This window comes from Falco cherrug, chromosome 13 (genome assembly GCF_023634085.1).
Source record: "Falco cherrug isolate bFalChe1 chromosome 13, bFalChe1.pri, whole genome shotgun sequence".
NCBI classification, from domain to species: domain Eukaryota; kingdom Metazoa; phylum Chordata; class Aves; order Falconiformes; family Falconidae; genus Falco; species Falco cherrug.
In genome coordinates this window covers 15090009-15114764 of record NC_073709.1, presented here as the reverse complement: position 1 = coordinate 15114764, position 24756 = coordinate 15090009, and the positions used below count along the sequence as shown (strand labels likewise).

The following is a 24756-nucleotide window of genomic DNA, read 5'->3' as shown; positions in this document are numbered from 1 at the left end:
CCAAGCAACCGTTGCCCGCGCGGCATCCGTTATCCCGTCGGCCCCTGCGCTCACTGCCCTTTGTCCCCGCCCCTTCCTAAAGCCGCCGCGCCGCGATTCCGCCCTCGCCACTATGGCGGCGGTCGGACGGCTGCCTCGGCGGCTGCTGCTGGCAGTGCCGTGTCGCTGGCGCTGCAGCCCCCGCCGCGGGGGTGCCGACTGCCCGCCGGCTGGGCAGGTCCGCGCCGCTTTCCTCCGCTTCTTCCAGGAGCGCTACGGCCACCGCCGCCTGCCCTCGGCCCCCGTGCGGCCCCGCGGCGACCCGCGCCTCCTCTTCGTCAACGCGGGCATGAACCAGGTGCTGGCCCCGGCGCGGCCCGGCCCGCCCGCACGTCCCTCCGCCGGCTGCCGGGGGTCTCCGCGTCCCCGGAGGAGCGCGGCCCGCCGCGGGTGACCCCTGTCACGGAGGTCTCCCGCTGTGACCCCTGTCACGGAGGTCTCCCGCTGTGACCCCTGTCACGGAGGTCTCCCGCGGTGGGCTGGGCTCCGGGGGGGGCTTACCGCCTCCCTCCCGGCCGGCGCTGGTAGCGCCCCGCCTGTGCCAGGAACCCTAGGCGCAGCCCCCGGCCTAGCCACAGTCTCTCTGCCCTGATTTCTAGTTCAAGCCCATTTTCCTGGGCACGGCGCACCCCCGGAGCGAGCTGGCACAACATCGGCGGGTGGTGAACAGCCAGAAGTGCGTGCGTGCAGGAGGGAAGCACAACGATTTGGAGGATGTGGGCCGAGACACTTACCATCACACGTTCTTCGAGATGCTGGGGAGCTGGTCCTTTGGGGACTACTTTAAGGTGAGGCAATAGGAATGAACCCTCTCCAGGGAGAAATGCGGCCTTTCTTTCAGAGCTGCGCGGTGCCATAGGACTGTCTGGAGGAGGCATTTTAGTAAGCTCCGAATTGCTCTGTGGGAGCTCTGTGGCCTGGAGCAGAGGCAGTCCGCTGGCCTGCAGAATCGCTCAGTTGCCCTGCAGACTCGCAAAGTGCTCAGCCTTTCAAATCTGTGAACAACATGTACAAATTAAAGTTCTCTGTGAGAATGCCAGTGTTGGCCATTTAATATGGTGCAAAGAGGTTACCAGTTCATTTGATGATTGTAACTAGAAAGTCTGAAAATGAAGAAGGGTAAAAAGGATGGTAGTCTTTTTGCTAGTGAATACATTTTTTCCCTTGGAAAGAAAATAATCCCTGTAACTCTGCTGGTAAGCAGAGGCGTGTAGACCATGCTGTGATCCTGAAGTTCTCCCAACAATTTAGGAATGTCAATTTTCCACAGGCAGCGGTGAGCTGTCTTGCTCACCAGACCCTCATCCTGCTCTTTGCAATATGCCTTAAAATTGGAAAGGGAGAGAGTGGCTGAAATTAACTTTTTTGGTGTTTGACTCCCATTCTAAATAGCCTTCCTGCCATTGCTGTGCATCCTGGATTACTGTGCTTCATTTATGTTCCTTGCCTGCTCAGGAGGAAGCATGCAGCATGGCCTGGGAGCTCCTGACAGAGGTCTACAAGATCCCCAGAGATCGTCTCTACGTCACCTATTTTGGCGGAGACTCCTCACTGGGGCTGAGTGCAGATGAGGAGTGCAGGGATGTATGGCTCCGCCTGGGGTGAGTGTGTTAGGGAAGAGGTTCTGAGCAACAGGTGCTGACATTTCAGTCTCCATAGTCTCCCGTTTGCTCTTTAGTTGGTGGAAATCAGATGTAGGGGCTGAAAGTTGTGTTTAAAACTTATATTGTTTCTGGTTTGTTTGGGCTGTTAAAAGTTGACTGAGCTCCAAGTGGTCTGGGGCACTTGACCTTTAAGCTGTTTCTCAGATATTACCAGTCTGGGGAGCTGAGTACCTCAGACTGGTGGGCTTGGATGAAGTGTGTGAAGGATCTCTGATCCTTTGCTTTCTCTCCATCAGAGCTGCAGTGAGTACATTCTTTTTTGAAAGCTAGCAATGGCTGCTTCAGTGTGATGATGAAGCCGCTGCAGAGAGCGCTGCTGTGCTTTGGGAGCTTGTTCCAGGCTGTATGTGGGCTTTGAATCCAAGGCAGCCAGTTCTGTGCTACTGCTGTTATTCAGCCTTGTCCATTGTGATCAGGTCTTAGCTCTGCTGGAATTCCCTCCAAGGAAGAAGGCGGCTCCACAGACCCAGTGGAGAGCCTGTCTCCATCAGCAAGAGCCAGACTGTGTCTGCCAGCCATTCTGGGCAGTGAGTAGGATCCTGTCTGGTTTGGTCCAGCTTGTTCCTGCTAGGAAGAGTCATTTTGTGTGAACAGAAGCAAAGGAATCATAATGTGTTTGGTTATTGAGTATGTAGTAGCCAGAAAGGATTCCTCCCTTCCAACTTTCTCTGTGATCTAGACTACTGTGTGCTTTGTGTGCATTTCCCAACACTGCCACCTCTGTTTGTCTTGCCAGGGTGCCTGCCAGTCACGTGCTTCCTTTTCCATTGAAGGACAACTTCTGGGAGATGGGGGACACAGGTCCTTGTGGTCCCTGCACAGAGATCCACTATGACCACGTGGGTGGTGGCAGAAATGCTGCGGCACTAGTGAACCAGGGCAGCCCTGATGTGGTGGAGATCTGGAACCTGGTCTTCATGCAGTACAGCAGGTACCAGGCATCTGGTCTGAACTGCGGAGCCTTTCCCCCTTTTCTGACTCCAGCATCATACATGTCTATCCTCAGACATCTCACTGCTTTCCTGGAGGTGGCAGTACAGAAGCAAGAGGGAAGCTGTGGAGATGCCCAGTGTGGCTTTTGATCCCCTTTGCTTTATTTGTCCTATCCTCCTTCAACCTCTTCTGTCTATTCTCCTTCACTGCTGCATTCCAGAGGTCTCCTGAAGTTTGCAACAGCCCGGAGAAACCTGAAAAGGGAGAGGAAGCCCTTTTTCCCCATGTTACAGTGTGTCCTGACTATCTGATGGTCCCATCCTGGCTGCCTGACAGTGCCAAGGCAGGCTGCTGTTAGTCTTGTCCCTGAGCTTCCTTTTGTTGGGTCACCTGCTGTTTCCGTGCCCTGTCACTCTCTCATTCTCTTTGACTCGCCTGCTCCTTTTCTTTGCCCCTGAACTGACCCTTGCTTCTCTTTTGCCTTTTATTTTTCCTGGCTGGCTGACAGAGAGGTGCAGGGGAGTCTGCTTCCCTTGCCACAGCACCATGTGGATACAGGAATGGGCCTGGAAAGGCTGGTGGCAGTTCTGCAGAACAAACGTTCCAACTACGACACAGATCTCTTCACTCCCATCTTGGATGCCATTCACAAGGTGATGGTGCTTCTGCTCAGAGTCACAGCTAAGCAAAAGCTCCTTAAATGCAGAATGCTTGCCTGGTACCATAGTAGAGCCTTCTCTACACATGTTACTGTGCAGTATTTTGAGACAGGAGGTATGTCCAGCCAGGTCCAGAGCCACATTCTAGGGAAACTGGGGAGAATTCCATGCTGGAAATCTGCTGGGATATTGACGCTGCTGATCCATTTTTCCTCCAAAGTTTCTTAAATTCCTCAGTGCCGGGGCACTGGCTGACCTGTCTCAGGTACAGAAGTCTTGGTCTGTAATGCTCTGGAAGGATTTAGTGGGGACATCTTCGATGTATGAGGTTTGATGGTAGTTGAGAAGCATGATGTCATGTGTAGATGGCTGCCTCTTGCACTGAAACTTTTCCTTCTGCAGCCATCAATTTTTGCTGATCTATGTCCTTACTTTCTTTTTTAGGGCTGCAGGGCACCCAGATACCAAGGTCTGGTCGGGGATGCTGATGTTGGGCGTGTGAACATGGCCTACCGTGTGGTAGCAGATCACGTGCGCACCTTATGTGTGTGCATCACTGATGGCATCTACCCAGGCTTCTCAGGAGCAGAGTAAGAACATAAGGAAATGGTGTGAGGGGCAGGGAGTTAGGTCTAGAAAGGAGTATGGAAGCCAGGGGAGAGGTTGTGGTGTGGGGCCACGATAGGGAGTGCATGAGCTTTGGGGAGACAGGAAGGCGAGAGCCTAGAAGAGGTTCTGATCTGCAGGCTCGTACTTGGATGGGTATAGAGTGTGGGGAACAGCTGGCCTGTGTTGGTAGATCAGGCCAGAGGAACTGTGTGTGGGATGTGCTCGATGTGGGAGCTGAGCAGGGATGCTCACGTGGCTGCTTGGCGAATCCTGCCCTATTTTCAGACTGGTGCTGCGTCGGATCCTGCGCAGGGCTGTGCGCTTTTGCTCTGAAGTCCTTCATGCTCCACCTGGGCTCCTGGCCTCCCTGGTGCCTTCCGTAGTGGAAGTGCTGGTAAGTAAAAACTGCCACCTTTGTGGGGGAAAGAGTATCACACATGTCCTATTCAGCCCCATGTCCATTTCCTGTACACTGTCAGGAGACAGTCTTGGATGTGAAGGCCCTCCAGGAGGGTGTATCTGTTGCTATGCACCGCAGCAGTAAAAAGTCTCTTCTCCTGATCATTTGTGGTGGGAGGGAGGGTGCCTGGTGTGCCCAACAGGACAGTCAGCACGAGTGGACGTGTCTAAGTGTGCGCAAGTGCACATTGTTGTTTCCCTGAGGACACTGGCTTCCAAACTGTCGTATCTGATTAAAGCTACCTGAAATTAGTCCCTGTGAGTACTAACAGCACCCTAAAAGACAATGCTTTCTTCCTGTTGTGAATGGATGTGTTTGCCAAGAGATGCTGTGCAAGGGCTAGCAGAGGCAAGTCACAGGGAGGTAGCCAGGAGATGGCAACTGTAAGTCCATGTGTAATATTCCCCTATGCTGCTGTCCCTGGAGCTGTGTGCTGGGGCTCCCTTCACACTCACCTGCCTGAGAAACCTTTGTGATGCTTGTGGCATGCGTTAAGATCCCCTGAGGAAGATGCTGAGGATTTTATGACTAACTGAGGCTCGCTCCACAGGGAGATGCCTATCCAGAGCTCGCGAAGAACGCAGACCAGGTAAGCAATGTTGGAATCCCCTGAAGAGAAACCCTATCTCTCCTTATTCTTGTGAGGCACTGCTCTTGGGGGCAAAAATCAGCCTTTCCTTGGGACTTAGCTGGAGTGGAGGAGTTTGCATAGCCTCCTCCATAGCCATGTTCTCACGAGTGGGCTGAGATGTGCTGGGAACATGTTTGTATCCTGGGCACAAGAAGTATCTGTGGCAGATTTCCTTGTGGGAACTCCTACTGTATCCTTACCAGGGACCGCTTGCCCTGGTATAAGGCAGCTGTTACTCTAAAAAAGCTAGGGTAGCTACTTTGCTGAGTGCAAGTACAGCCTGTCCTAGCCTGGCTTCCCTTTCTCCAAAGTGGATTAGTGATTTAAGGCTAGTCCCGGCTTGCTTCTGCTGACAGCAACTGTGACAAGCAATTTTTCTGGCTGTTCCAGCCATGCAGTTTTAATTGGGTCACAGACATGAATGTCAGACAGGGAGCATTTGTCAGCCTAAAGCCTTCCCCAGGTGGATGGTCAATATTTACTTGACAGGAATGATGATAGGATGGACAATGACTGGTGCTGTTTAGTAATGCATCGAAGCCATGTTGTGATGGATACTTGCAGAACAAAAAGGCTGGTTCTAGCAGACGCAGTACCTCTGTTAGACACCTGCTTGATTTGCTTTTAGCTGACAGGGCTGAGCTGAGCTGGGGAACTCCCTGAGGTGTTGTGGCTAACCCTTCTTCTGATCCTTGGGCAGATCATGGATATCATCAATGAGAATGAGGCTGCTTTTCTGTCTGCCCTCGAGCGGGGGAGGCACATCATTGAGCGGACGGTGCAGCAGATGGAGCCCTCCACAAATTTCCCGGGTGAGTCTCACTCCTCTGACAAGCTGCACTTAAAGATGATTTGATCCAGATCCTCACAAGCATTGTAGTCAAAACTGGTGGATGTCTGCCTCCCCCACGTCTTTTCAGTGACCTTCTAGCCACGGGCAGAGGAGCAGATGTTGCTCCTTTCTCTAGATTGCAATTGTTATCTAGTACGTTGTTCTTACAACAAACTAGGCATCAGGCAAGTTAGAAATGTTCCCTTGCTGCTGTGTTGACTGATTAACTAGGTCCTTAACTCAGACACAGCTGAAAGAAGGAGCTCAGGAACCAACCACCACAGCTGTCTGTCTAGTTGTGCTGCACTGAGTTTTAGCATGAATGGGGCATCAATAATACTCAGTCCCATACAAGAACTGCATGGCTTCTCTTCCCTTTCCCATTACCAGTGCAGCTGCACACAACACAGGTGAATCCAGTTACCAAGGCACACACTAGATTGGTCCCACCCAAGCAAATCCTGAGATGTCTTTGCTTGCTGTGTTCACACAGAGTTCGTGTTCTTCTTTTTGTCCTATAGCTGAAGTAGCCTGGTCTCTCTATGGGAATTTGGGATTCCCTCTGGATCTGATTGCCTTGATGCTTGAAGAAAAGGGAATCAGTTTGGATTCAGCTGCTTTCAATGAACTTGCTCTGGAAGATGCAAAGGTAAGAGGGAGACTTGCCTTGTCAGCATAATTCAGAGCCTCACCTCTCTCCTGTCAGCATGGAGGCAAAATTCCTTTCACTGCTGAGGCTCTTCAGATATATCACAGGGCCCTGTGCCTTTTCCCTGAAGGGGAGGTGGGTCTGAAACAGCGGTGAGGTCATAATGCCTTTGCTTGTGGGTGTGGGACTGAGAAGTATTGGCTGATGATTCTCAGATCAGTAGAAGTGTTTTGTGATACTAACTGTTGCTGGAGTGAAGGTTATCGTAGAATTATATAGTTTAGGAGTCTCCTCTGTCAGTCATGGAGTCCAAATCCTCACACAAAGCACAGCCAGCTTAGCCCAAACAGCAAGTGGTTTATAAAGAGTTTACAAAATCTCCTTGGTCTCTGTAGTGCTGGAAGGCTTGCACTGCCACCCCACCCCCTGTGCAGCAATCTGTTCAAGGCCTTGCTTTTGGGAGTTTTAATGTCTTGGAAGTTTCATACCTACACAGCAAGCTGTGCCAGGAGGGTTGCATTAGTTGTTGCCTATGGCTGCCTTAAAGCTAGCATAGGGTGGTATGGAGTGCTTGTGGGGTTTGAAGGAATGGGATTAGTTTACAGTAGCCTCCATCAGCCTGGATCTAAACAAGCCTTTTCCAGGAAGGTGAAAGGAGTTTTTTCTAGCCTTACAGCTCCAGTTCTCAATTTGAGTGCCCCCAGGTATCTCCCATATAACTGTGCCTTCGCTCTGCTGTAGCGGAAGGCTGGTGGCCCACAGGCAGGGCAGCTGGAGGATACAAATACGCACCTTGATGTGCACTCGCTGGCTCAGCTGCGGAGCAACAATGTGCCTGCTACTGATGACTCTCCAAAGTACGCCTACACACTTGGGCAGCATGGGCAGTATGGTAAGTGGCTGGGTCCTGTCTGTAAGGGAAGCTCTGCCTGCGGGCACTGGAATCCCTCACAAGACTGCACTTACTGCCTAACCTCATGCATGCAGAACATGTACTTTGTGGCTTGAACCTGTCCACCTTGCTGATGCATCTTTTCTCCGCCCCTGTACCTCATGCCAAAGTAGGTGCTTTTCTTGCTGTTGCCAGAGTGTGTCCAGGAAGACCTCTGGGCTGGTGACAAGGCTGTGAGCTCTGGGTTGGTATTACTGTGCCGTGGTGAAGCAGGGACTGTTGATTTGTGCTAGAGATGAGTCTGTCCCCAACAATCAGACTTCTGAGTGTGAGTGTCAGGGAGAATGAAAAATAATTATGCAGGGGGCTTGGATAGTTGTCTTAACGCCGTGCGCCTGCTGCTGCTTGGCAAACCGTTAGATGGCAGGGCAGGCTTTTTAGCATTTAAGGTAACTGGGTTTGCTGATGCTCTAGGGAAGGCATAAAGCTAAACCACAGAGAGTAAGAGGTGGTGTGGCTGTCACAAACAATTAAGAGATAACTGTGTACAGCCAGCTCCCCCTTACCCAGTGTGCTGGCTGCAGCACACACTAAGCATAAAGTGAGGCAATTCAAGCTATATATGCTATGGCAAGAGCACAGAGGAGGAAAAAAGCCCAGCAGTGACATTGGCTGAAGTCTCCAAGCTAGAACTGTCCCACCTCCTCAAGTCTCTGAATCATGGAACAACTCAGGTTAGAGGGGATCTCTGGGTATCCAATCTCTTGATCAAGGGAACTTCAGCTTCACAGTTGGATCAAGTTGCTCAGAGCCTTGTCCGTTTAAGTTTTCAGTATCTTTAAGGACAGAGATCCCACAGACTCCGTTCCCTGTTCTTTATCACTCTTAGTGTGAAAAGTGTTTTTTATTTAGGTAGAACTAGAATTTCATATACTCTAGATACAGTCTTACAACTGCTAAATAGGGATAAATAACCCCTTTCTTTGACCTTTTGGCTATGTTTGTGTTCATACAGCCCAGCAGGCAGGCAGACTTCCCTGCTGCAAGGGCACCCTGCTGACTTGTGTTCAGCTGGCTCCTGAGGACTCCCAAGGTTTCTGTCAGTCTTATTTCTGTAGCCTGCTGAGATGCCCCTGGAAAGCAGCCGTGCTCTTTAGTGTATCAATCAGTCTCCACCAATTCATTGCCGTATACAAGGAGAATATGGGTACATCCCATCTTGTCATGTTAAATGGTGTCGGTCCTAATATCAGCCACTAAATACCTCTACTAGTAACTGAGTATCAGTTGAACATTGAACTATTGACCAATTCTCTGTGGGGCTAGCTGCCCAGCCAGTTATGCACCCACTTTATGGTCTACCTGTCCAGTCCGTATCGCCTGAATTTGGCTTCAAGGAGCCTGCAGGAGAGCATGTTAGAAGCTTGCTGCATCAAGGAAGGTGACATCCTTGTCATCCTTGTCCACCAAGTCTGTCTTCTCTTCATAGAAGGCAGGCAGGTTTGCCAAGCTTGCTAGTGTAGCAAGATGCAGATGTCTGTGCCGCATCTGGTTCTGTCAGGCTCACATGGAGCCAGATTGGGTGCACGTGCCTGCTGACCTGCTACTTGGCAGGTCTGTCACTAGGTGAGTGAGTGGCGACTTAGCTCCAAATAACAGATCTGTTTTCCTTTCTGCCAAAAGCTGTTCCTCTCCTCCCAAAGCTAAGAAAAGTGCCAGCTTTCCGTATAGACTAGGCGTAGGCAGAGTTGGCATGGGGAAGTGACCGCGCCTTTCCTTTTGCGATCTGGCAGGGTGTATGCACTAATTGCTGCCATCTTCTCCCCTCTGACAGAGTTCAGCCCATGCCAGGCTACTGTCCTGATGCTGTACAGAGATCAGTCTCTCCAGAAGAAGGTTGGGGCAGGGCAGTGCTGTGGTGTCATCTTGGACAGGACTAACTTCTATGCAGAGCAGGGTGGACAGGCCTCTGACCAAGGCTACATGATACGTTTAGGACAGCAGGTAAGACCCTTTGCTGCCTGTACCCAAGGCCACCATGAGTACTGAGGCCAGGCAGAATTCCCCAAGTGATGGGCTGGTTTACTGTGTTAATTTGCAAGCTGCTGACTCTTGACAGTTCCTTTTGGTTTGCATTAGGGTTGGTGGGGTGAGGGAGAAGCAGCAGTTGCTTCACAGAGGTGTACTTGCTGCACTGGTTGTCTCTCAGCCCTTTGCAATTTCATTTTTCTGGGGAAGACTGTGAAGTCTTCTTGGCTATCCCTTCAGTCTACTGCATTCTCGCTAGCAGGGGTTGCAAGGCAGAGAGAAGGCAGTCGATTATCAGAGAATCCATGAGCTCAGCAACTTGTCTCTGGCCAGTCCTGCACAACTGTAAGCAGTGTCCAACCTGGGACACAGTGCAAAAACTCTTATCCCTCCCAAAAGCATCAGGGAGGACCTCCACTTCTGCAGCATGTTCCCTCACCCTTACCAGAGGGAGAGCTATGACCCTCTCCTGGGCAGTTACATGGGTTGCAGCTTTTTCTCCTTCCCCCATTCCAGCTCTTGAGAATCACTGCGGGCATTGATGCTGCCTTTTTAGCCTTGTAGAACGTGAGTGTCTTGCTCAGCACTTCTCCCCAAGCTGAAACAGGAATCAAGTTTTGATTGCCAGCCCAGTGAGGCAGACGTGGCACCTTGGATGCCCGAGACAGGTGCCTGGGCAGCTGCTGTCCATTTTCTCATGGACAAACATCCTTCTTAGGAAAATTCACGAGTATCGGTGGTGTTACTGCCCCTCCACTGCAAGCTGACAGCCTCGACATGCTGTGCAGCGAGTGGCTGGGTGCAGGGAAGGTCTGAGGTATTCTGGTTATATTTGCAGTAAGCTTCTCCCTGCTTTTCCCACCCCATCCCTGTCTTTTAGGGATCAGCGAAGGTTGTGTTTCCCTGTTGGATCAAGCAGGGATCTAGCACAGGTATTTGGATTTTCCCTATGTCCTAACTCCTCTTTCTGTCTCTTTGCTCAGGACATACTCTTCCCTGTAAAGTCAGTTCGGCTCTGTGGTGGTTATGTGATCCATGAGATCACTGCTGTGGAAACCCTGTGTGTTGGTGACCAAGTGCAGCTGTTCGTGGATGAGGTGATAATTTACAGCTCTTAACCTTTTCCCAGCCTCGTTTTGAGAGTCTTGTAATGTCCTGAGTAACCTGGGTACAGCGGAGCCTTGTCCCTTTTATTCCTGAGACTGCTCTTCGTCATGATATGCGGTGGGAAGACCTCACAAGTGACTCTAATCTTCTATGAGCCATTGGTTTGTCCAGAAGTGTCCAGCCTACCCTTTGCTGTTTTACAGAGGTGATCCCATGGGAAAAGAATTTAGAGCTGCCCTGTGGCATCAATAAATCTGACAGCTGTACTACCCATTTTTTCCCTCCTATCTTCTCCCATCCCCTCACATGCAGCCTTTCCTTTATCTCTTCGTGCCATCCCCTGCTCCTGAAGCTGCAGAGAACCAGTACTCCCTGCCAACTTGTCTGTGCTTTCAGGCCCAGCGGCTGGCCTGCATGATGAACCACACCGCTACCCACCTGCTGAACTTTGCACTTCGCCATGTCCTGGGTGACAACACAGAGCAACGAGGGTCCCATGTGACAGCAGAGCAGCTGCGCTTCGACTTTGATACCAAGGTGACTCTGGACTTGCGTTTTCTTGTTCTTAGCAGTACCAACAGCCCAGTACTGGCTGCTTCTCAGGGATTTTTCTCCTCTCACCGTAATCGCTCCTTTAGAGACAAGTCATGTTTTATCTAAGCAATGAAACTTGGCCCTCTGGATGTGACTGGCTCTGCTTTGCACTGATCTGATGTTGGGCAGGGCTTGCCGAGGGGGTGAATAGGGGTCAGAAGGGAAAAGTCTTGGCAAGGCCAGTGGTCATGAGACTGACCTGAGTAGTGTAAAGGGATCTTTGAGAGATTCACCACCTTGGCTGTGGCACATACCTGATGCCTGTGCTAGTCATCCAAGGTGAGAGCAGTTGGGAACTGAAAGGTCAGGCTGAGCACTGGCCCTGGTAACCTGTCACTCATTGCAGCATCTCTCTTGAAGTTTGGTTGACGCTTATCGCTCATGGGAGGAGGGGGTGGGAGAGTCATGATGCTCACAGTTCCCTTTTACAAGTAGGGAAGATGAGACACAGAGAGAGTGGTGTGCTCAAGCTGAGTTGTCTGGAGGCTTTTCCCCAGTTCTCCCTTCTTTGTTCTGTACCTCTCAGGAGGCTTCTCCTGAAGGTGGCCGTTTCACTTCTTCAGGGCCCTGTGACTGCGGAGCAACTGCAGCAAGTGGAGCAAGTGGTTCAGGATATGATCAAACGAAATGAGGTGGTGCACATGGCTGAGGTCCCCCTCACACTGGCAAGAAGAGTTCAGGGACTCCGTGCAGTGGATGAGGTATGACAGGGTGGCAGCACATATCTTGGTGAGCCTTCTCCTTCAGCAGGAATCACCTGGGTCACAAGAGCTGCAAGGGAATTGACTCCCAAAACTCAAGAGGGAAAATAGGACTGAGATGAGATCTCAGGACAGTGTTGTAAAACATGGAGGCCGGTGATGCATAGGCTTTCTGTTCATTTCTTTGGACCAAAAGCTTGTAGTGTCACACAATTGTTTCTTTCTCCCCGTGGTGGCTGGTTGTAGGGGAGAAGCAGTGCTGCCCCTCACTCTGGGGCTCCTCTAGAATAGGGGAAAAGTGAGGCAGACACTAGAAGCCACATAGTTAGTCTGTAAGTGGCCCTGAAGGACCATGTTGTTAGCTGCTGACCCCTGTCTCCTCTGTCAGGGGTATCCAGATCCAGTGAGGATAGTGTCCCTGGGGGTCCCTGTGGAGAGTGTGCTGACCCGCGACTCTGAGGCTGCAATGCAGACCTCTGTGGAGCTCTGCTGTGGGACGTAAGTGACTTCTACTTGCAGTCAGAAGCTGTGATTGTGAGCGCTGGTGGCTGAAGTAGAGACATTCTTGCAAGCTCCGTATCCTGTCTCTGTGCAACCAAGTTTCCTCACTGGAAAGGTCTTGTGAGGACAGGGTGGGCTAGTTATGAAGCCTTGGAAGTCCCAGGGTGAAAAGCAGAGTGCTTTTTCTTGCTTTATAGTCTGAAACCAACCTGGAAGCCACGGAGCACCAGCAGAGTGTGGGAAAAGGGGCTGTGTCCTGTCACACCAGGGTTACAACGCTTTGGCTTTGGGGTTGTAGGAGGGTTGGGGACCCAGCAGGAGACAGGTGGTTGTGAGATCTTGAGACACCTCGGATTATTTAATTATCCTCACCCTCTTCTGCTTTTGCAGTAATGAGAGTAAAAGAAGAGTTAATCAATCTTAGGACAATGCTGACACAAAAAAAACCCCACCAGGAACAAATTGGCCTTTGAGCAGATACAGCTGAAAATGAGCAATTTTCTAGTCATGAGATCATTCTTGTGGGAGTAGTGGGACAAGAAACTGCATGGGAGTGGAGATGATCAATCCTTATGAAACTGTCTGAAATAATTATTTGTGGTAACAGAACCTGAGACAAACTGTAGTTGTTTTCCTATCCAGTGTTGAATAGCTGAGAAGGAAAGGGGAGGTTACCAGTGCCCTGTGACTGCACAACTACCCTCTGACTGGAGTCTGCTGGCCTGACAAGAGAGTGGTGGAGTTAAAGGCAAAAATTACTTTGTACAAGGTTCAGTAGCAGCGGAGAAGAGAAAAATCCCAATTCATCCTACTGTTGAGGGAAAGGAGGGGAAAGCAAGGCAGAACTTGGTTGGTATGTGCCATTTGACAGCAGCTTGCTAGGCAGGTAGCACAGAAGTTCCTCTGGAGTAGTCTTAACTCTTGCCTGACAGCGTTGCCATCAGGATTTTAGGGATGGGAAAGGATTGAAGCTATTGGGGAGGGGCTGTTGGACTTGACGCTTGTATAAAATGAAAGCAGGCTTCCTGATTTCTGTTTCCAGAGAACAGCTTGTTTTCTTTCTTGTTCTCTGCTGACTTTGCAGGCACCTTCTAAAAACAGGAGGTGTGGAAGATCTGACCATCATCGGGGAGCGTCAGCTTGTTAAAGGAATTAGCCGTGTCATTGCAGTGACAGGGAGACAAGCCAAACAGGTAAGAAAGGGGGAACTGGGATTTCTGCCATGTTGAGACAATGCCAGAAGGACCCAACTTTGTAGTTCCTGCATAGACATTTAACTTCCCCCTGCTTTGGCTGGAGCCTTTCTGCTGTCTCTGAGCTGGCTTCTTCCTTCATTCCTGGGCTCTGCCCTGCTGCTGTACCTCACTATTCACCTCCACTACCCCCATCCTAGTCTCCTGTCTCCTTGACCTTGATTCCTCCCCTCAGACCCCCTTTTCCAAGATAAGAACTTGGCACAAAATACCAGGAAGCCTCTGGACAATAAATTTCAGCCCCCAAGTAGATATTTAAAGATGTGGTCCTTTGTGCTTTGGTTTCACCTCCTGCTCACCTCTTGCCTATCACAGTTGGGTTTGCACTTTATGATTACAAGGCTCTGGCCTCATTCTTACAGCCCTTCTGCTTCTGTAGTCTTTTTTTCTGCTAAGCTGTCGTTCTGATCTGGCTGGATCTGTATAAAAAGTAGCAACCTACTATTGTGTCTGTGAGATCGCTCTGTCCTTTGAATATCTGGAAGTGTTGTGGGCCCCACAAACTTGCCTGCTTCCTTTAAGGCTGCAGTCAGAGAAGAGTGACTCACTGTCAGTGGAACTGGGAAGACTAAAGGCAAAACCCACCCCTGTAAATCTGTTGCTCTTTGGCTGGCTGTCCCCTGTGCATCTGTGTCCCTAGCAAGGCTTCTCTTCATGCAAAGGAATGAAAAGCTGCAGGGCACATCTGTGTGCTCTGCTGTAAGTGCTGACCTGGAGAGCTCCTGAGGGGAGCTGTGTGCATGTGTTAACCAGACAAGAGAGACTGCAGGCATGAGGGAGTAACTTGAAACAAGGGATGAGTATCCTAGCTAGGCAGAGCAGTCCTCACTATCCACAACTTTTCTTACATACTCTCCGCTGTCCTGGTCTGAAGTCTCACAGGGCCATCATGAGCACAAAGATCTGGCAGGGAGGAAATGTTCCAAACCATAAGGATTGTCACTGGTGAAAAAAGCTTGTATTAGCTTTTTTTATGAATGGTAGCATTGGTGTTGGGGAAAGCAATAAGAAGTGTGGCCAAGATCAGCTTGAACAGCTGATGAAGTTTCTTGAGTTTTAGTGTTTCTTTTTTGTTTCTGCAGTCGGTAGTTTCAAGATTGCATTTCCTAATTAAAAAGAAACATGAAGAAGTAAACGGGACTGCCAAGTTTTTCTCACTTAAATCCTTGTGATTTGGTGCAAGATACTAAGGGAACATAAATGCGTGACATCTTGGTCTCCTGGGTGTGACCATGTAGTGTTGGTTGCAAATCCAGAGAAATGTTCTATTTCAGAGTCTCTTGGGGACAGTCATTCTTAAAGACTCTGTAGGTGTCTTTGCACTGCTTGCTGACCAGCACTTCAGTGTTTATGACCCTGCTGCCCTCCCCACTTTCCCCATCCCTGTTCATTCTTTCTTTCTGTCTCTCCAGGCCCGGGAAGTAGGCCAGCACTTGGCTATGGAAGTGGACTCTGTCTCCCTACGAATGAAGCAGAGGAGCACCTCTATTCCCGAGACGCAGAACCTCTCCAAAGAAGTGGGCCAGTTGACCAAAGTAAGGATTACGCTCTGGCACAGAAAGATCCCGTTCTGTGTATGGGCTCTGTACACTTGAGACACATGACTTCTTCTCTATCAGGTTCACATCTTACCATGGTGAACAGCAAGGCCAAGTTGCTACCTTCTGTTTCCAGTTTGATCACAAAGATTTCTACCAGTGTTTAGGTGCCTTTGTTGCAGAATGACCAGCTGCCAGATAGAATGTGAGAGAAGGCACTGGCAGGGAGGGTAAAGCAGTGAAAAAGGGTCCCAGGCTTTTTACAGGGCTTTAGTTGCCCAGCTGACAAGAGGAAGCTGCACACCAGAGTGGCTGGCTGGGCTGATCATATATGGGGTATAGGAGGTCTAGGAAGAGGTCAGGCTGGAGCCTGACCTCTCAGAGAACAGCAGTTTTTGTGTAGGTACAGCTTACTGTCCTCACACAGCAAATTGTCTTGCAGGTGGTGGCTAGCACTGCAATGCCCCAGTGGCAAAGAAGAGAACTACAGACCATCCTCAAAGCGCTGCAGCGAACAGCCAACACGGCCGTCAAGAAACTGGAGATACAGCAGGTACTGTGGCAGCAACACCCTAACTTGCAGTCTGCTAATAGCACTGTGTGGCAAAACCCAGTGGACCTGGTGTTTCTGTCACACTTTACAGCCACTCGGTCACTAGGGGCCCGTTAGAAAGCAGGTACAATCACACACGGTGCAACACAAGCCCTGTGATGGGTTGATTTCACTGGCGTTAACCAGGGGCATTATTTAAACTGCAGTGAATGACTGACTGGGCTTTTGGCACTTGCAGAATCCCTGTGTGCCTCTGCCTGTGAGGATGGAGAGCCCCGTTTCAGCACTTTTGGCAAACACCAGCATGCATTTAGCCATCACCTCCTTGTTTATATAGGGAAAAGATGAAGTGGCCCTGAGAGTGGGCTTTACAAGGTTATGCAGTAAGACAGTGGCAGGACAGAACTTTTCTCCCAGCCATATGGATATTGCTGCAGCTTCCCCCTGCGTTTGTGTTCTGCCAATTTACAGTAAAAGTCCTTTGGAAATGTTTATTGGTGACTTCTCAGCAAGAACTACCCTTTTCTTAAAGTAGGAGCATCTTGCCACAGAAGCCTTCCCGAGACATGTGGCAATGTGTAGGTCCAGGAGAGAGGCTGGAGACTGAATGGGTGGGTCACTGTCTCTGCCACTTTTGACAGGGGTTCATCTCTGCTTTTGAGGAAGGAGGGTTGTACAGGTCTTCATGTGGGGGTTTCAGCCTGCCAGTCTGACTTCTGCTAACATAATTCTCCCATCTATCCCACAGAGCAGCACTTCCATTCCCTATGTGTATCTATATGTTGCATGCATATATCCCTATCCAGCCCACCCTGTGCCACCTGTAGCCCCTCAAGTGCTGTGTTTCCTCCTCCAGGCTGAAGCTAAGGCACGAAGCCTGCTGGCCAAGCATTGCAGCCAACCTGTCATCGTCGATACTGTCCCAGCTGATTCACTCTCTGTGAGTAATCCGTGGTACTTGGTGGCCTAGCAGTACCTAAGGAGCTGCGGGGCACGTTTCTGCTGCGTGCCAGTCGTCTTTGCTGTAGCCTGACCCTTCTTTCTCTCTGCCTTTCTCAGATCCTAATGAAGGTAGTGAACCAGCTATGTGACCAGTCTCCTGGCACATCAGTCCTGCTGCTCAGCCCTCAGGCTTCTGGTGAGGTGCTCTGTGCCTGTCAGGTGTCCAAGGTAAGCAGAACCCTGGTAAAGACACAGGGAACCTGCTTGCTAAGGGGGACTGGACCCACTGCTCAGCAGGTCCCAGTTGAGGCTTTTTGCTGGGATTCTGCCCAGTGTTGGTGGTTAATCATGCAGGGGTAGGACCTGAGATGACCATACTGGGACCAGATATGCTTTCAGTCTGCACTGGGCACAGATATCCCTGGATCCTCCAGGCCATGTCTGCCCAGGGGCAAGACACAGCATTAACATGCAAGCTCAGCCTTGTCAGTCCTCTCAGTCGTGACTGCCTCAGGTTAGCAAGGGCCCAGGCTGGGTGGGGGAAGGATGCTGTTATTTTCTTTCCCCAGACTGCTCCCCAGTCCAAATGACTTTTCTCTGTGTCACTTCCCTAGAATTGCCTCCCCATGTTCTCTGCTGCTGACTGGGCCGTGGCTGTCTGTACACAGATGGAAGGGAAGGCAGGAGGCTCTTCCGTCGTTGCTAAGGGCAGTGGAAATGTCAAGGGCATGCAAGGAGCCCTGGCTACTGCACTGGAGTTTGCTCAGAGTAGACTGTGATGCTTTGGTGGCAGGACAGCTGTATGTACCCCAGCTGCAAGTTATGTGGACGCTTGATGCAGAGTGCACAGTCTGCTGATCTGAAAAGTTTAGAGCTCCCACACTGAACACTGCTGCAACCACTCCATTGGAGCACTTGATTTCTGACCATCTGGGATCAGCAGAGACCCCACTCCTGATCCCACTGACAGAACAATGCTGCCTGTTCTCAGCATCAGCATATGGGGATTGAGCCTTGGAAAGCACTAGCTGCAACAGCAGATCCTGCTTCTCCTGGAGCAGTGCAGTTCTTGCCATAGGACCAGTACAACAGAGGCTCCGTGGGAGCATGGGGAGATGGCATGGTGTTACGCTGAAGCCATTAAAGGGTAGAGAGTGTCTGACTCCTGATGTTTTGTGTTAGGCAAACCTTTTTTTCTCTGCTCTGGCAGAGGGGTTCGTTCTATCCCTGCAAGTCAGCTTGCACTGTCTAAACAGTCCCATCCTACTGCAGGACTCTGGACACCCCTCTGATGAAAAACGCTACTATAATTTAGAAATGGGAAGAGAAGTCCAACTCTGCTTGTAAGCTCAGCCTTGTTAGGCTGACAGGTGGTGCTGAAGCCAGGCCTCCATGCTCCAGCACTGATGGAACTAAATTGTATGAACTAACCATGCAGAAAGCAGTCTTGGGGGGACCTTCCAGCTTGGAGCCCATTTCCTTTCTCCTCCTTTGCTGCTCTTGGCCTTTCTGGGCATGAAGTTCAGTATTTCTCTTCCTCTTTCTGAGCCTGCAAGGATCAATGAGGTCACGGCCTAACCAACTCATGATTTTACTGCATCTCATAAGCTCAGTAGCACTAAACCTGCTCTGTAATTGAAGGAGAAAAAGAATCTTATCCTACCAAAGAGTAGTTCTGTGGAGGCATCTGTGGTGCCCATATCATCCCAGGCTGGTAAAGTGAGTCGCTGCAGTAGAAACGCTGGATTTTGAGCCACAGCCAGGCCAGGCCATCACTGATCCTAGGAGAGAGCATTTCCTGCTCTCATCCTGGCGAACCCCCACTGAACGGACTCATGTCCCGTCCTCCCCTTTCCCTGCTGCTGAGGGACAGTGCATTCACATCCTGTGCTGCAGCCGCAATAGCTGCCACATTGCTGCCTGGGACACCCTGCATTTCAGCAGCAGATGAAGCAATGCTCAGCTGGGAGGGCTTCGGGGAATGAAACACAAGTTTTAAATATAGTTCTCTGGCCGAAATGGCAGCCTACATTCCCTTGCAGTCATCAAGGATCTAAGGTGCAAGTGGTACCCTGGGTATGCATTTGCGACTCCAAACACACACAGAAGGGATCACAGGAAGTGGGAAACTAATTAAGAGACGATGGGTTTTTTTGCTTGAACAGGTGCTGTCAGGTTGGCAACACATCCATAAGTCCAGATGGATCCCGAGGTCCCTTAAGGGCATGTGCAATGCAAAGGTTTGCCAGCCCCAACTACCTGACTTTGGCAAAAGGGGAGCAGAAAGTACTTGCTTGTCTTTTCTTGCTCACTTTGCTTCAGGAGCTTTGCTCTCAATAGCCTGGGCTGCAGTGTGAGAGGCTGGCTGGACGCGCCTGCGAGGAGTCCAGCTCCCCCTGGCACTGCTGCCACCCGAAGCCCTGGGACAGGCTGCTAGTCCCACGGGACTCGCTCCAGGAAGCTACTGGGATCACGGCAGTGGTAGCGGAGCTGAGCCACACAGAGGGTGCCGAATGCACGCTGAGTGCACGGGCAGCTGCTGCACAGCACACACGAGGCTGCAGCGGTGAGCTACGGACCTGGAGCATGTGTGCGAGGTGGGACATCCCGTCCCTCGGGAGCAGCTCAGGGCCACTTAAAGGTGGTGCTGCCAGTTACCTTTTGCCTTCCAGCTGCTTGGGAAAGGAGGGGACGGCTCTGCACTGGAAGCGTTCAGTGGAGGGACAGGCAGCATGTTGGGGCGTGTGGGCAGGGCAGGAGCAGCCCCATGGCTGGATCACCCCTCCAGCCCTGGGCTCCTGGGGAGCATTGCTGGGGAAAGCTGTGTTTCTGCCACAGCAGAATGGCATGCCGACAGCCCGAGGAGGCAGGAGAGGCATTTGACAGGGAATCCCAGCAGCTTGCCTTTGCTGTGTGCCCTTCATGGCTAGCCGGTTCCCTGCACAAGAGCACTGGCGCCTTGCAGTCAGCTCTGCAGCTTGGATTGCAGCTGGCGTTTCCGTGCCGCTTGCTGAGAGGCACGATTTGCTCAGCTGCAACCCAAGCTCCTCTCTCCTCCAGAAAGCAGCAGGAAAACCCACAGGGCTGGGAAAAGAGCCCTGCTCCCTCTCCATCCTCCTCACCACCAGCCCAACCGCTGTCAGGAGCACCCTGGGACTGAGCCCACCCTCCTGGCCAGGGTGCAGTCATCTGGACAGAAATGGAGGGGTGAATTTTGATTGATTTGTGCTGGATTTATTCTGGGTCTTAGTGTACCAGAGGGTGGCTGGTGGGTGTCCAGGACATCAGTGCAGGGGGTGTGCCAGTGAGGCTGTTGTGGTGTTACCTGGTCTGCTTGCAGACCCACCACCCAGGGTGCCACGCACTGCTGCATCAGCCGTGTGCTGCAAAGCTGCTCACCCTGCTGCCATGCAGCCAGAGCAGGCTCCCAGCAGGAAGATGAAGAAAACTACAGCCATGGCGATGCTGCTGCCCACCATGTGCAACAGCTCCCTTGAGACTGGAGAGGGGATGGAAGGAGATCTTGTCCTGCAGGGTCTGCTGTGGGGGAGACTGGAAGCAGCTCCATCTTGTCTGAGTCCATATTGCACCCAGCATCTGTGTGTCACTTTGGCAAGCTGTGGGGCTTTAGACTAGGTTGTGAAGTCCTACCATCCACAATCACTTAAGAGTCCCACAAGGGCTGTCAGTCTCAAAGTCCTGCTGTGATTCCAGTCCAAAACTCTTCCTGTGTTTTCAGCGGGCTATGGGATCCCTGTCCCAGAGCTTTTGTCATCAGGTCGTCTGGTCTTTCTGGGACACTCCACGCCAAACCTACTGTGAAAGTCCCTGAGGCTATGCAGACACTGGGTTACTATTCCAGTCCGCAACCAAGATCCCTGCATTTCCTTCTAGTCCTTTCCCCAGCTTGTTTCACGCGTTTCCCTCTTGCTTTGTATCAGAGGTTGCCTGGGCTTGAGCCCTAGGAATGGGAAGAGGAATCTGAGCCTACGTAGACCTTCTTTTCACATGGTGAAGAATTATTTACACTTGGGTTGGGATTTGCTGCTCTACTAATTTTGTTGTCTCCTCGTTTGCCTGTTTGTCCCACATTTCAGATGGCATTCCCTCCCTCCCCCTTCCTTCCCTTGCTGCCCATGCTTGTGGGTATCTGTCCTCCCTCCTCTTCCTGGCTGGCCTGGTTAGGCAGGTGCAAGAAGGAAGATAATCCATCAACTCAAATATCACCTAGTTTTATGGAGAAAGGGGAAGAAAAGAGATGGAAAAACTACATGACCTTTAAAAGAAGTGAGCCCTCAGGTTCCCTTCCCCCACGCAGAAGCGGCTGCTCTGCTGTAACCTTCTCCTCCCTGCCCCAGCATTTATTTATAAGCACCATCAATAATTAAGAACCTGCCTGCTTGCCTCAGCTGTGGTGTTGACAGAGGCCTCTCTCTGATGTTTCCTGGCTCAGCCTGGCTGCTTTGCTCACTTGGGCTTTTAATTTTCTTCCCCTGCCTTATTAGAAACACAGGAATCACCCACCTGGAACAGACTGGAGATCCGGGGAGCCACAAGAGCTCCCTGCAGTGGGCTGGTGACCACAAGAGCTGCTGGCTCTCCTGGCCCCACAGCAGCAGCACAGGCTGGGATACCTGGGGTGTCCCTGCTATGGGCACCACTGCTCCCTCCCGGAGTCAGGTGCTGGGAGAAGAGAACCCCTTGTCCACATCTGACGGCCAGGGAGCCCCCATGCTGGCAGCTCCTTGCTGAGAAAGCAGCCAGCGAGGGCACTGTGGCTGGGGTCCAGCCCCGGGGGAGCACCATCACCCTGGGCACCCAGCCAAGGAGGTGGGAGACTGAGAGACCCACCAAGCAGTGCAGCTAAAAAGCACGGCCGAGCAGGGTGAGCTGGCCCTGGCAGGCGGAGCTGGAGGCCTTACAGTAAAGGGGTACAGCTGGAGTTAGAAATCAGGGATGGAAAGCTTTACAGTGCCCTGGAAGAAGCACCGCAGGGCAGAACCCGGGGACAGGCCAAGCGCAGAGGCAGCAGCCAGGCTTGGCACATCACTGGCACTTCAAAAGTCCTTGGGAACACTCCGGGTCACACCTTGTGGGTTCAAAGGCACCCTGCAGGCATCAGGCAAGCTCTGGCCATGGAACAATCCCTCAAGCGTGTGGTTTCCAGGCAGCCTGGAAAGCTGCAAGCAGAACCTGCAGTGTGCTGGGGCTGAGCCCAGGACCCTTTGCCAGTGTGATCCCGATGCAGCGACGAGGCGCAGGAGGGAAGCCTGGCTCTCCCCGAGGCAGCCTGCGGTGCTGCCAGACGGGCAGAGACGTGCAGACCAGCAGTGGCAGACAGCTGCAGCCCGAGAGGTGCTCAGCAGCACGCACCCAGCTCCCCACAGCACGCAGCATGGTGCCCCGGGCTCCCCGGCTCCACCGGCTGAGGCCTGAAGGGGATCGCAGAGGGGGCCGGGGCTCGGCCGGGGCCCCCCACACCCCGCTGCAGGGACAGGGAGCGCCTGGGAGCCAGACACAGCAGCACAGAGCAGATCTGTCACAGAGCATGGCTCTGGAGGGACGGTGATGGCATCTGGCAGCTCCTCAGCCCTGCCGATGCCAGGCTGCACTGGGGTGGGGAGAGGGCACCGAAGGACAGTGTCAACTCAGCAGCCCTTGGTGCGCAAGCTCCCAGGCTGTCCTGTCCCATCAGTGTGAGATTCCTGCCACAGTGACCACCCTGATGTTGTCCTTGCTGTGATGGGTTGGACAGGGTCCCCTTTCTGTCCCCCAAAGCTGCCCCACACCAGACCCTACAACTGCTGATGCAGGATGTATTGGAGCTGCTGCTGGGGGGCACCAAGGGCCTGCAAAATGGAAAAGGTGCCTTCTTCCCCAGGCATCCCCACCTCCCCAGCCCACGCAGCCCAGCTGTCCCAGGGGTGCTAGAAGACCTCACCCTGCTCCCCACTGGTCTCCGTCTTCTGTGGGTCAGGCTCTGAGGAGCATCCCCAGCCTTCAAGGGAAGGGGGTGACCCCCTGCAAGGGGTATCAGGTGTCCCTCTGCAAGGGGCGTCACAGCCAAGCGGGTCTTGAAGGTAAGTAAGGCAAGCAGGGATGATGGCCTCGTTTCAAATATAACAAAGCCCCTGGACGTCTGAGCTGTTTTCTGGTTCCCACGAGGGAAGATGCTGCACTGCCTGCTCTGGGCTTTTCAAAATCTCCCTGTGAACTGCCTGTGCTGTAGGACCTGATCCCTCGCCCACATCTCTCTAGAGCGCTTACCACTGTCGCGAGCACCTTGGGTTTATCAAAACACAGGACGCAACACAACAGGGAGCAGTGGAAATTGGGGCAGGGAAGGGAATGACACAGAGTCACAAGCTAAAATGCAAAGCATGGACCACAACAGGGGAAAAAGAGAGCATGTGAAACCAACAGAGTCTCCGTGAGAGTGCTGGAAAACAGCCTCCCACTAACTCTCATCCCCAGCCTGGGAAGGGAAAACTTCACACCTGCTCTGACTGTCGTGAAGGCTGCAACAAGCTCAGACAGGAATAGAAGTCACTAACTAGATGCTCTCCCTCCTCCAAGTGGAAATGCAGCCAGCTCTCCTCTCCCACATGGCACCCCAGCTTGGCTCACACACCCGCTGCCGGGTTTGCCAAGCGAGGAGATGCTGTCCACATCAGAGAGCCATGCAGCCGGTGGCCAAGTGCACAGAGCAGGCAGGAATGTGACCAGCACAGCCGAGGGGAGCTGGCCACAGCTGGCACCCTTGGCAAACACACAACAGCACCCCATTTCACAGGAATAGAGGCGCAGGGGCGGAAGGCTAGCAAAAGTGTTCAGTGACCAGCATTTCTGTATGAATTACCTCCTTCATAGCCCAGCCTGCTGCAATTGTGCACTGTTTCTGTGCACATCTATCTCCTCCTGGACTGTGCTAAGGGAGATGTCTTCTCCATCCCCTCCAAGGAGCTGAATGACAGTGACTTGGCAGTGAGGGGACATAAGCTCCAGGGACAGGACCTGTGGAGATTGTTGTGACACAGTAGTGACAGTGGATACCCTAAATTGCAGACAGCGCTGATGGAGATGCCCAGCCCTGGGCATCAAGAAGAGCCAGCAGCAAGTGCCAGAGTCCCTCCAGGAAAAGAGGGATTGCTCAAGAGGCCACCCAGTTCTGAGCAAAAGTAGCAGGCATTGCACCAACACAGCCATCTGAAGCAGAAAGGCTGGGAATATCTGAGAAAATCCTCCCTGAGTCCCTTTTGCTGCCCAAACACAGCCCCATGCTCCCAGCAGGGCTCACAAATAGGGTGTTTCTGCTGCTTTCAGCCTGAGACACTTTCTGGCAGGACGGCTGCTCTGCTTTTCCCCTCCTCCTCCTCATTTCAACAAGGGGGGACTGGGGGCTTGTCCTGCCCAAGAGAAGCTTGCTAGACTTTCAGAGCTGTAACTACCTTTGCAGGCAGTCACCCAGTGGGGATGAGCAACCCTGTCCAAACAAGAAATGTTCCAACAAGGAAGAAAGGAAGCGGGGGCGAAGGAGCGTGGAGGAAGCTGCGGCTGTGGTCGTGTCCTAGGCATTGCTTGTAAATTATAGCATAGCCTGGGAGGTGGGCACAGGGAAGAGCTGCAGAGCAGGTCCAAGGGGTCTGGGGTTCTGCCAGCACCTCCCACGTCAGTCCCACCGTGACTGGGCCTGAAAACCAGGGAAGCTGGAGCAAACACAGCAGCCTTAAATCTGGCAGTGCTGGTTCTCCATCTCTTTTCTGTAGACTGAAGGGTGGAGAGAAAGGGAGGGGAGCCTGGCACAGCTCCTGCCCAAGCCTAGTGTGCCATCTGGCATTTGGATGCAACGCGAGGGCTGAGTGGGAGTCAGAAGAGAGACCTGAGTCTTCTGGCCTGACGCTGGAGGGATCTCAGAGAGTGGGAAGGAGAGAGGGCTCCAGCAGCAAGGAGAGAGGCGTTTGCAAACAGAAGCCAGTAGGTCCCTGGGCACAGATCCTGCCTGCAAGAAGGTTTTCATGATTCAGTCAAGAAAACATATGATCTGGGAAAAGAATTTAAAAACTAAGAAGAAGCAAATAAACTGTCTTGCGTAGGGAGCTTCAGCTTGGCAGGATGAGGCACTGTGTCTGCCCTTTTCCTCTCACCCTGCTACAAGCAGCAAGGGTCTCTGA

General features: G+C 52.1%; 1 protein-coding gene across 1 annotated transcript; it reads left to right on the top strand.

Moving 5' to 3' along the window:
• Positions 1-82: 82 nt before the first annotated feature.
• Positions 83-17754, top strand: AARS2 (alanyl-tRNA synthetase 2, mitochondrial). The gene is made up of 22 exons (XM_055725673.1): positions 83-337; positions 639-827; positions 1495-1640; positions 2440-2634; positions 3145-3289; positions 3740-3885; positions 4190-4298; positions 4915-4953; positions 5696-5807; positions 6349-6476; positions 7218-7368; positions 9203-9372; positions 10380-10493; positions 10900-11040; positions 11661-11798; positions 12187-12296; positions 13384-13492; positions 14965-15087; positions 15533-15643; positions 16500-16583; positions 16703-16813; positions 17200-17754. Exons 1-22 carry the CDS (start codon positions 113-115, stop codon positions 17362-17364), a joined length of 2961 nt encoding a protein of 986 aa, XP_055581648.1. The 5' UTR covers positions 83-112; the 3' UTR covers positions 17365-17754.
• Positions 17755-24756: the final 7002 nt, after the last annotated feature.

Excerpts from the sequence above, each read along its gene's own strand:
- AARS2 (XM_055725673.1), top strand. The coding sequence starts at position 113 with ATGGCGGCGGTCGGACGGCTGCCTCGGCGGCTGCTGCTGGCAGTGCCG. Across the intron at positions 1,641-2,439 it reads GATGTATGGCTCCGCCTGGG|GGTGCCTGCCAGTCACGTGC; the intron begins GTGAGTGTGTTA and ends TTGTCTTGCCAG. Across the intron at positions 4,299-4,914 it reads CTTCCGTAGTGGAAGTGCTG|GGAGATGCCTATCCAGAGCT; the intron begins GTAAGTAAAAAC and ends CTCGCTCCACAG.